General features: G+C 42.5%; 1 protein-coding gene across 1 annotated transcript in view; it reads left to right on the top strand.

Moving 5' to 3' along the window:
* Positions 1 to 2,171: 2,171 nt before the first annotated feature.
* TIGAR (TP53 induced glycolysis regulatory phosphatase) overlaps positions 2,172 to 12,429 on the top strand; it is a 29,332-nt gene continuing 19,074 nt past the window's right edge. Inside the window, exons 1-2 of the mRNA XM_070409549.1 lie at positions 2,172 to 2,299; positions 10,673 to 10,710. Of these exons, the coding sequence (XP_070265650.1) occupies positions 2,268 to 2,299; positions 10,673 to 10,710 (70 nt within the window). The 5' untranslated portion in view covers positions 2,172 to 2,267. The remainder of the gene's footprint in view (positions 2,300 to 10,672; positions 10,711 to 12,429) is intronic.

The raw sequence follows: 12,429 nt of genomic DNA on the forward strand, positions 1-12,429 counted from the left end.
ACTCGCCAACACAATGGCAGGCCAAGTGGCTGAGAGAGGGAACCCCCGCGTATAGACGGGCTTTATAGGGGGGGGGGGTTGGAGTAAGGGGAGGAGAAAGGACGTAGCCCTTACCCTGAGGCAAGATGGAGGGCGTAGCCCTTGCCCTTTCAGATCCAACAGCAGACTAGAGGATCACAAGAATCAAGCCAAAGATTTGAAATACGAAGAAGCAAAAAACACCCAACTGGAAAAACAAAAAGAAAAAAGAATCCAAAAATATGAAGATAGTGTAAGGAGCCTCTGGGACAACTTCAAGCACACCAACATCCGAATTATGGGTGTGCCAGAAGAAGAGAGAGAGCAAGATATTGAAAACCTATTTGAAGAAATAATGACAGAAAGCTTCCCCTACCTGGTGAAAGAAATAGACTCCCAAGTCCAGGAAGTGCAAAGAACCCCAAACAAAAGGAATCCAAAGAGGACCATGTGCTAGGGGCAGGGGCCTGGCAGAGAAGAATTACTGAGTGGGCTGAGGGGCAGAGACTATGGGAGAGAAAAATTGCTAATTATCCGGATAGAAAAGCAATGTGTTATGATTAAACTCAGCCAGGTGTGACCTTGCTTTCCTCCCGTTTGTACTTGTAAACTTTATGTGAACTTTTACCCTGCCAGTATCAGAAATGGCTAATAAACCGCTTTGCAGTTTGTTTTTTCTTTTTTTGGAAATACTTTGTAGTATTGCAGATAAAAGGCTTTGCTGTACTCTTGGTCAGCACTGCAAGCTGTGATGCTCCTACGGGAGGGACACCACTGTAGTCAACTGGCCAGCTTAATAAAGGCTCTTAAAATTTAAATTTTGAGTGGGTGGTCTATCTTGCTGATTGAACCCATAAAAGACCACACCAAGACTCATCATAATTAAAATGCCAAGGGCTAAAGACAAAGAGACTCTTAAAAGCAGCAAGAGAAAAAAAAGTCTACTCTACAAGGGAGTACCCATATGACTGTCAGCTGATTTCTCAACAGAAACTTTGCAGGCCAGAAGGGAGTGGCAAGAAATATTCAAAGTGATGAATGCCAAGAAGCTACAACCAAGATTACCTTATCCAGCAAAGCTATCATTCAGAATTGAAGGTCAGATTAAAGAGCTTCACAGATAAGGAAAAGCTAAAGGAGTTCATCACCACCAAACCAGTATTATATGAAATGCTGAAAGGTATCCTTTAAGAAGAGGAAGAAGAAGAAAAAGGTAAAGATACAAATTATGAACAACAAATACACATCTATCAATAAGTGAATCTAAAAATCAAGTGAATAAACAATCTGATGAATAGAATAAACGTGAATATAATAGAATCAGGGGCATAGAAAGGGAGTAGACTAACTATTGTGGGGGAGGGGAGTTGGGGGGTGCGGGAAGAGACTGGACAAAAATCACACACCTATGGATGAGGACAGTGGGGGGGGGTAAGGGCAGAGGGTGGGGTGGGAACCAGGTGGAGGGGAGCTATGGGGGGAAAAGAGGAACAACTGTAATAATCTGAACAATAAAGATATAATTTTAAAAAATACCTCTTAAAAAAAAACCTAAAAAAAAAAATCAAGGATAAGAAGAGGAGCGTGATTAGATACCAAGGACAGGAGGATTCTCGATAAGCCGGATTTACAGGATTCTTTGGGAAAACTGGGCGTAGCAGGCCAAGGATAAGGCCTAGTCTAGATGAGGGCTCAAAAGGGCCGGACTGAAGTTTGCTCCAGGAACATGCCTGCCAAAGGGGGAGTGAGGGCCTGAACGTGGTGGTGTAAGTCCACGGACCTTGCTGACCCTACATCTCCTGTGTGAGCGGTGGACAGCTACACCTCCTATGACCCAATCTGTCGGGAACTGTACACCCACGAAGCAAGACTATGGCTACATTCCAGCCTCAAATCAGACTGCCCCCAAATCCGAGCGTGCATTCCCTTATCTGCTACCCTGCGGCTCCAAGATACCAGCTTGCCTGGGGCTGCAGGGCGGGCCCGGCGTGCACCTCCTACGCGCCAATCACAGGCCGGCGCGCAGGGGCGCAAGCGCCAAGGCCCTGGGCGGGGCCTCAGCTCTCACCAGTCTCCGCCGACTGGCGGGCCTCCCACCGCCCTGATTGGCCTTCCGGAGATGACGTAGGCGCCCGCCTCGGCCAGTAGGAGCGGAGCCGGCGGGCCGGCGGGGTTTGGCGGAAGTGGTGCGGGAGCGGCCAGCCGGCAGTGCAGAGAAGCGGCGCAGCGTGGAGGACGGCACGCCAGCGATGACGCGCTTCGCCCTGACTGTGGTCCGGCAGTGAGTATTGCTCTCGCAGGGAGCCTTTCCCCGCTGGTCACTGTGGGTTGTGGAGTGGGTGAGGGGACCACTGGTCTGTCATCCTGTTTCTTCCTGCTTGTTCACCCCTCGCAGAGTTGGCTTGGACGGGCGATTTTCCAGGTGTTTTCGTACGCGCTGTTTCCTATGACCCTTCCTCCCCCCAGCAGCGCTGAGCCAGGGAGGCAGATGTTAATATCATCAGCCCGGTGGTGCAGAGGAGGTGAGGTCCGGACCAGTAAATGGTCGGGGTCCCCGGAAGCAGTTGGTGCCAAAGCTAAAGCTGAAGAAAGGCAACCTTGTCTGTGCACCGTTTTGCTCCCCAGCAGATTGTGAAGACTGCAGGCAGAATAGCTCGAGGGAGGCTATTTTTGATGCCGGCTACCTTTCGCTGTCTCGTCTCTCTGTCCCTGCTGTTCCTCCTCGTTTCCCGCTCGTTTGCCTGGGCAGTCAGCCCCACGGACATGTATCTGAGATGTATCTCTCCCCTCCAGAGGTTGCTTTACTGGAAGAGAAAAAGGGGCCCTGCCCTGGGCTCAGCCGACCGCATCACCCCGAACAGATATTTTTGTCCTAACTTCACACGGAGCCAATTGCTGATATCTTTGTGTCTCTCATCTTTTCCCCTCTTTTCACTTATTTACCGACTGTTAGTGGGAAGTGAAATTCAGGGTGGTTAAGAGCACAGATTTTTCAAGCAAGATAGACCGAGGTAAGAATCCTGACTCTGCCCAGAAACCTCATAACCTGGCCTTCCCTAAACTGACTTCATATTTCCGACCTCTGTTTCCTGATATATAAAACTTACCTCACTGGGTTAATGTGAGAATTAAGTGGGAGAAAAATAGAGTGTATAGCACAATGGCGGATAAGAAATATATCTGAGAATTAAATAACTTACCTTTTTATAAGGACAGCTCTAATAAGAATTGTTAATTCTCATATATATATATAGTTTATCGGACAACATTTAGAGTAGGCACTATGTGCCAATGGACTGGGTTACATACATAAATAAGATGCCATTTTTTTAAAAAAATATATTTTATTCATTTTTTACAGAGAGGAGGGGAGAGGGATAGAGGGTTAGAAACATCGATGAGAGAGAAACATCGATCAGCTGCCTCCTGCACACCTCCTACTGGGGATGTGCCCGCAACCCAGGTACATGCCCTTGACCGGAATCAAACCTGGGACCTTTCAGTCCGCAGGCTGACGCTCTATCCACTGAGCCAAACCGGTTAGGGCAGATGCCATTTTTAACTTCATGGAGCTCACAAGGAACAATAATGTGATTTAATCTTGTCAAATGACTTTAACTGCTGTCTCTTCTGTCCTTTTTTAAAAAATATTTTTTAATTGATTTCAGAGGAAGGGAGAGGAAGAGAGAGAAACATCAATGATGAGAGAGAACCATTGATCAGCTGCCTCCTGCGTGCCCCACACTGGGGATCAAACCCGGGACCCTTCGGTCCACAGGCCAACCCTCTATCCACTGAACCAAACCGGCCAGGGCTGTCTTGTTCTTTTACAATAATCTTGGGAATCACATGAAATTGTCCCTTTGGGATTCACAGGATTTTAATTTTTAAAAAAATATATCTTTTTATTGATTTCAGAGAGGAAGGAAGAGGGAGAGAGAGAGAGAAAAACATCAATGGTGAGAGAGAATCATTGACTGGCTGCACCCTGCACACACACTCCCCTCCCCTCATCACACACTCACACACATTGGGAATCGAGCGGGAAATCCTGGCATGTACCCTGACTGGGACTCAAACCGTGACCCTCCTGGTATATAGGCTGACCCTCAATCACTGAGCAACACCGACCCAGCTAGGATTCACAGCATCTTAATGACTAAACTAGGAATCGAATTCCTCCCTATCTCTTCTCTACCCTCTTCATTTATAGAATGTCTTATGACTATTGTATGACCTACTTAAGCTCATAAGCTGATCAGTAGCAGAACAGGAACTAGAGACCTGATTGCCCTTTCTGCTGGTGTTAGAGCACTTTCTGGCTCCCTGACCCAGCCAGCAGTGTCTGGCACATAATTGAAGCTCAGGATTTGTGGGAAATCTGGGTTAAAACACCTCTTGAAAAATCAGGTGATCCCTATTCAGATTCTTAATAAACAATAGTTATATGAAGGTGGCTTTTTATCCCCTTCCTGATTCTTAAAAGGCTTGATTTTTTAAATTGACTGCTCACAGGATTCTATAGGAAACAAGTAAAAAATACCTTAAATTGTGTGTTGGGCACTGTTGTAGTTCTGACAACAATCCAATGAAGTAAGGATTGCTCCTCAGTTTGCAGATAAGGAACTGTAACTTTAAAAAATATATATTTTTATTAATTTCAGAGAGAGAGAGGGAGAGTTAGAAACATCAATGATAGAGAATCATTGATCGGCTGACTCTTGCATGCCCCCTACTGGGGGTTGAGCCCACATGCCCGGGCATGTGACCCTTGACTGCCAAACCGGTTAGGATGAGGGCATATAACTTGGTTAAAGTCATATGTCAGGTTGGGAGGCCAGATTTGAACCAAAGCAACATGACTCTACAGCCTAACCTTCTTAACCACTGTACTCTTCTGCATCCTATTTTATTGAATTAAAGATTAGTATTTGTAGAGTGCTTGAACACCACCAGCCATTTTAGAGGCTTTTTATTTTTCTTCATATAATTGTGAATAGTGATAAGAATAGTTTGCTTTGTTCTGTTATATTTGTGGGCAAGTGGAATGAAAGTGTTGAAACAGCCAAAACCTGTTTGGCTCAGTGGATAGAGCGTCGGCCTGCGGACTAAAGGGTCCCGGGTTCGATTCCGGTCAAGGGCATGTACCTGAGTTGCGGGCACATCCTCAGTGGGGGATGTGCAGGAGGCGGCTGATCGATGTTTCTCTCTCATCGATGTTTCTGACTCTCTGTCTCTCTCCCTCTCTGTAAAAAATCAATAAAATATATTTAAAAAAAAAGAAAGTGTTGAAACAATCTATAGGATTAGGGTAAGCTGCTCCCCTATCTGGACCATCTCTCTTTTCTCCTTTAGAATTCTCAAAGCTAAAAATTGATGATTCTTTCAGGAAAAGAAATGATTTCAAACTTGACTGATAATTACCATACTTAAATATAATGACTCTTTTAAATATATATTTTATTGATTTTTTACAGAGAGGAAGGGAGAGGGATAGAGAGTTAGAAACATCGATGAGAGAGAAACATTGATCAGCTGCCTCCTGCACACCTCCTACTGGGGATGTGCCCACAACCAAGGTACATGCCCTTGACCGGAATCAGTCTGCAGGCCGATGCTCTATCCCTGAGCCAAACTGGTTAGGGCAAATATAATGACTCTTATGGGAGTCAGCAAGATAGGATCATTTAGCATAGTATTGGGAATAGGCACTTGAGTTTCTATTACCTGATTCTGTATAACTCTATAAGATAAACACCTTGAAACTGATGGCATGATCAGTATTTTTTTGAGTTGGATTATTTTATTGAACAGTGCCTCTTCAGGTAATGCAAGAAAACTTTAAGAAAGCAATTTAAGTTCAACCAAATCCCTTATGAATCTTGTGCTGTTTCTGTATATGTGTGTTTACCGTTCTTCATCATACTTGGAAGTGAAAGTACCTTGTGTATCATTTTTGGAATAGAATGCCCAAGATTTCAAACTTCAAGTCTACTGATAATATTAAACTGTAACTTCTCATTATCTTATAGCAAAGCTTTGCTGAAAACTCCAGTGTGTGTTGGCATTTCCATCACCTACACTATATATTGAAGCCCCCAGTTCCCTTGACGTTATTTGTAGGTGTTTGCAACCATTTGCCTGCAGATCATCCATTTCACTTCCAGTTTTAACTGGCTCTTAAAATTTAAATTTTTTTTACAAACTAAGTTTAATTTACTTGAATGACTTAAAGGTAATGGATTACTAAAGTTATTGATAGCAAAACTGATGTTTTTCTTACTCTACCATCAGTTAGCTTGCTTTTTGTTGATGTTGGTCTCAAACAGCAGTTCTCAACCTGTGGGTCACGACCATCAGAAAACACATAACATATCAGATATTTACATTACGATTCATAGCAGTAGCAAAATTACAGTTATGAAGTAGCAACGAAAATAATTTTATCGTTGGGGGTCACCACAGCATGAGGAACTGTATTAAAGGGTCACAGCATTAGGAAGGTTGAGAACCACTGGTAAAAAAAAAAATCCAAGCAAAAATAAATATGAAATCACCTGTAAACTTTTATAAAGATAACATATAATTGTTATGTTATTGTGATATTTGTTTTCTGGGGATTGATCATAGCCTTTGCACCCAGGATTAATTCTGTATGTAAACAAATATATCACGAATTGAGATATTAGGTTCTTTTTCCCCTCAAATACCCAGGGAATATCTCCATGTTACTAGCTCTTGGAATCTTTTATATTTTCACTTGACTTATTTGTGGAGAGGAATTAGAATAAAACTGTACTCATGATTAAATATCAGGTGAGGCTTTACATTTCCATGTATGCTAAAGCATATCTATTTTTTGCCCCACATGTATACTAATTTCCCACTATTTGTCTCTCGTGTCTGTTGAATTTGAATTCTTTAAAGGGATATGCTTAGGAAATTAAGCTTTCTATGTGATTTCTGAAGAAATGTCAAAGAATATAAGCCCGAACTATAAAGTCAAATACCTGTTTAAGTGAACAGTGTGATAATCTATGAAATGAATGATCCCTATTTGTAGGGCCTATAAATGGCTGGTCATAAGACTTCACCTCTTGGCAGAAGCATTTGAATTCTTGCAGAGTCGGGTGTTGCGTTTTGGAAATGGATCACACTGCAGATTCTGAAAATGAGTGGTGTTAGTCCTGACTCCTTCAAAATATATTCCTCTGACCTTTCAGCTCCCTTCATCTTCTCTGTGCTGTCACAGCCAAACTTGGTTAAGTGAAGTTTAATAGTAAAACTATTTTAGTCACCTACTTTTCTTTTCCACTCCCCAAGCAAACTAATGTTAAATACTTGCTTCAAGGATTTATACAGACCTCTTGTTAAAGCTGATAAAAGCTGTAAAACTAAATATTTATGAATGTTTTTAGAAAAAAAATTCTATTTCTAGATTCCTACTCTATAGTGTTTATAAAATGATTCAATGGCAGAAGTGACCAACAGAATGCCAGTGATTGTTAATAAAGCAGCAATGTCTGCAGTAGTTTCTGCCCTTCATTATATTAGAGCTATTTTTTTCTCCTTTCACTAAAAATGGCTAGATGGAGGGGCAGTGTCATTACAAAATTATCACAATACTTGGGATTCCATTTTTTACAGGGTGACTTCTTTTTTTTTCACTTGAGGAAAAAGATGGATTTAAAACTTGGCACCTTGCTTTTTCTACTTAATATAATATATATTGGTGATTTTTCTATATCTTCACGTACAATCTCTCTCTTTTTAGGGGACATAGTATTCCATTATGTAGGTATACCACTGTTAAGGCAACCGGAACTTTGTTAATGGACATGTAGGTTATTCACCATCTTTTGCTATTAGAAGTCTATAATAATAAGTTGTAATATGCAAATCAACCAAATGGCTGAACAGTGGAATGAAAAAGGAACATGCTGAAGACTACATATTGTAAGAGGCAATCTAATCTAATAAGAGAAACATGCAAATTGACCGTACCCTCGCTATGCCCAAGCCACACCCACCAGCCAATCAGAGTGGCTATATGCAAATTAACCAAACCAAGATGGCAGCTGGCAGCCATGGAGCTGGAGCAAGCAGGAGGCTTGGTTGCCCCAGCGATGGAGGAAGCCAAGCTTCCCGCCTGTCCTGGCCGGCTGTGGCCTCTGCTAAAGGCACCAAAGTTTCAATTATAGAAGATAAATAAATCCCAGATACCTGCTTCCAGATAGCCTCCACTGGGAGCTTGGGTGGTTGGGGGCTGTGGCCAGCCTGCAAACAGCCATCAGCCCCTCACCCAGGCTGGCCACACCCTCATGGGGTGAGGGTCCCTGCTGGGGGGCTTGACCAGCCTGCAAACAGCCCTCAGCCCCTCACCCAGTCTGACCAGGCATCCCAGCAAGGACCCCCACCCTGAAGGGGCTGTGGCCAGCCTGCAAACAGCCATCAGCCACTCACCCAGCCTGGCCAGTCACGCCAGCAGGACCCCTCTTCCTGATGGGGGTGTGGCCAACCTGAAAACGGCCCTCAGCCCCTCACCCAGGCTGGCCAGGCACTCCAGCAGGGATCCCACCCTGAAAGGGGTGTGGCCAGTATGTAAACGGCCCTCAGCTCCTCACCCAGGCTGGCCAAGCACCCCTGTGGAACCCCCACCCTGATCTGGGACACCCTTCAGGGCAAACTAGCCAGCCCCCACCTATGCACCAGGCATATAATAAAAGGGTAATATGCAAATTGACCCTAACAGCAGAAAGACTGGGAATGACTGGTCACTATGACACACACTGACCACCAGGGGGCAGATGCTCAATGCAGGAGCTGCCCCCTGGTGGTCAGTGCACTCCCACTGGGAGCTCTGCTCAGCCACAAGCCAGGCTGATGGCTGCCAGCACAGCAGTGATGGCGGGAGCCTCTCCCGCCTCCTCAGCAGCGCTAAGGTTGTCCGATTGCAGCTTAGGCCTGCTCACCACTGGTAAGTGGACATCCCCTGAGGGCTCCTGGGCTGCCAGAGGGATGTCTGACTGCCAGCTTAGGCCTGTTTCCCTGGGCAGCGGGTCTAAGCCAGCAGGTGGACATCCCCCGAGGGGTCCCAGACTGCGAGAGGGCACAGGCCGGGCTGAGGGACCCCCCCGAGTGCACAAATTTTTGTGCACCGGTCCTCTAGTTAATTATAAAGTTCAACAATAGCTAAAGTGACCTATGCTCTACACCGGTGGGAAAGCTATAAAGAAAGGCAAGTGAAGGAGCATCCAGATGTCTACATAATGGATCCTCTGTGGGTGGAGGACATTGTGATGGAAAAGGGTCTAGGAGGCTGGCAGTGATCTGTTTTGGGTAATATTATATGAGTGTTGGTTTTATTTGTTTATATTATTTCACAGTTTTCAAAAGATTAGAGAAATGCATTAAGTTACATTTTTTATTTTTATAAACCTCTGTCCAAGCCTCTATAAAGCTCTTATAATTATTGAGTGCTTATTAAAAGCTAAGCAGTATTCTAAACACTTTAACTGTATTCACTCAGTTATCACAAGAGTCATGTGAGATAGAGGCTGTTGCTATCTATCCTTTTTAACAGAGAACGAACTGAAACACTTGACCCAAACCCAGCTCCTAGAGCCCAAGCAGTTTTGTTCCTGTGCCTGATTTATGGCGATGAAGTTTACTTCAAAGATTTCCACTTCTCATTGACATGGAAGGATATAAATAGGGGGCTGTAGACATTTGGTTCCAAATGAGAAATCATTTGCTCTGAAGAAACATTTTTACTGTTTTTACCTCCTATTCCCAATTCTATGTCCAGAGTCCACACAGAACAAGGGCAGACCCTGAGCATCTGTGTCTCCAGTGCTGTGTGCTGTTTCGCATGTAGAAAGAGCCCAGGGAAGCTTCGGCTGAATTCTCCTGACAGCTTTTTGTGTATTTGATGGCGGCTTTAACTGTAGTTCTGTCCTATCACTCAGTCTTGTCCATGTAACCCTGCCTTCTTCCCAACTGACTGTTATTTTGTTGCAAAATTTCCAGTCCTTTCACCCTACTCTTGCTTCAAAATTGTTGTGTGTCTTTTTTTCTCATTCTTAAACATGTATTACCCAAACCCCAGTTCTTCAGTGTGGTCTGCAGACAGTTTGTCAGCACTACAGAGTGGAACATCTTGAGAAAACCTAGGTTCTAGGAGAAGGCAGGGGTCTGAAGATTTGTACGTTTTTCCCCCCCACTCTATTCTCAGTCCTGGACTTGCTCATCCTGTTCAGCAGTGGACAGACTGACCTTCATATTTGAGTTCTGCCTGGGAAAATTGTTTTGGTCAACATACTTCTCGTAACAAGAATATTTAACAAGAGTGATATATACACATACATTTTTAACAGAATTTCCCACCTGCAATTCACTTAAGATTGATTCATGATCTATACATTTTAATTTGGGCAGTGTGAAATTCTTAGCTTATCAATTAAATACATTAAATGATTGCAAATATTCATTTAGAATAAATTTTACAGATTAGATTATGAAGTATGTTACAAGGTTCATGTGCTGTCTTTGTGAATTGCATTACCTTTGATTGCTGATTTTTTTTTCTCATAAAAATAACCTAATTTATTAATAAAGGTGTTTTTTTTCCCCCCCACCATCCTCTCTACTTTAGTGGACAAACAAGATTAAACAAGGAGAAAGTAATTCAAGGTTGGTATATTATTATTTTTGCTTTCTTCTTTAGTGTTAATGTGATATGGGAGTTAGTCGGGTCTTGTGGGGCAGGGTGGATGGGCTCAGCCCTGTGTTATGAGCTGGGATTACAGAATTAAAGCATTACAGCCACAGAAATATGATCAGAGCAGATGGTAACCAAGGACTCTTAAGTAAGCTGTATGTAAAGAGTGGTATTCCATGTTGTTTGTGGGTAGCTTCAAGTGGCCCAGGCAGCTGATAAAACCATCTTAAAATATAACTGCCCGGATTTAAGATGATTTTATATTGGGAGACAAAGTTTACTGGCTGATGCTAGTGGTGTTTTTCTGCTAAGATTTCAATTTTCGTAGTAACAAAGAGGATTAAAAAAGAACTTTCTCACATCGGGTGGTTACTTTATTCTGAACAGATTGTCCCTCCCTTCTTGTGGTAATTTAGACTCAGATCTTTTAATCTCCCTAATGATCTGGCTAGTCTGGCTTTTAAAGAATATTTTGGTGGACGTTCAGCCAGATTATAAAAGCATTTTGTTTAATTTGTTTGGTTAGGGACATCTGGGGTTGGCAGAAACTGATTTTCATACCCAGTGTGCTTGACTCCCTCTACTGGGCACTAATCTGATAGTTAAATGAACCTTTGTTTTCCAATGACTTGTGTCCACACCAGGTTATTCTTTGGACTCATGTCCCTGACTGCCTTGTCCTTCATTCCATTTCACATTGACAATGGAACATGAATAAAAGCTTTCATGTTCACACTTGTTTTGTAAGGATTCTTTTGTGTGTTTTGTTATTTTTCCTAATTTGGTAAGTTAGATGTTTAGTTCTTGAAGTTATACCCTCTCCCCCGCCCCCTTTTTTAAGCATTCCAGGCTTATATATTTGGAAGTACTATTTTGGTTGCATACCTACAGCTTTGATATGTAGCAATTTCGTAAGTATTCAGCACGAAGTATCTTAAATTTCCATTATGATTTCTTTATTGACCTATCAGTTATCTATTAAATTTCCCAATGGCTGGTCTTGCTTTGTTGTTCTTCATCTTTTATGATTCACTTCCAGTGTAATTGCATGTTCTGGCAGCATGATTTATTTGATAATACTTACTTGAAATTTGTTAATATGGTCGGTTTTTATAAATCTACCATTGCATGCTTGAGAAAAATTTATGTTTTCCAATTGTTGGGTTTGAAGTTATATATCAAATAATCAACCTTGAGGTTTTTCTGTTGCTCAAATCTCCTATACTTTACTAATTTGTAAGTTTACTAATTTGCCGGTATGACCTAAATATCAGTTTATGAATAAGACATGTTATATTTCTGACTGTGATGGCCAAGTCATCCTTTGGTACCTGAAATGGCATAATGTGTGCTTTGTATGTTCTGCCTTTATATAGTTAGAGGCTATGTTATCAGGCACATGCAAATTTAAAAATTGTTATATGTTCGTAGTGAATTGGATCACCACTTATTTATAGTAACGCCCACAACCTTACTAAGACTTTTGTCATAAAGTCCTGCATTTCTGAGAGTAGTATAGCTACTCTGTTTTGGGGTTGGAATTTGCCTGGTATGTAAATATATTTTTCCACCCTTTCCTTTAAACCTTTCTGTGTACTGATGTCTTAAGTGTTATTACCTCATAAATACTAGGTAACTGACTTTGATTCTTCTTTTAAAAAAATACAATCTGTCTTTTAATTGGCAAGTGC

The sequence above is a fragment of the Myotis yumanensis genome, unplaced genomic scaffold (genome assembly GCF_028538775.1).
Source record: "Myotis yumanensis isolate MYYU_CA2020_CCGP unplaced genomic scaffold, mMyoYum1.0.hap1 SCAF_3, whole genome shotgun sequence".
NCBI lineage: Eukaryota > Metazoa > Chordata > Mammalia > Chiroptera > Vespertilionidae > Myotis > Myotis yumanensis.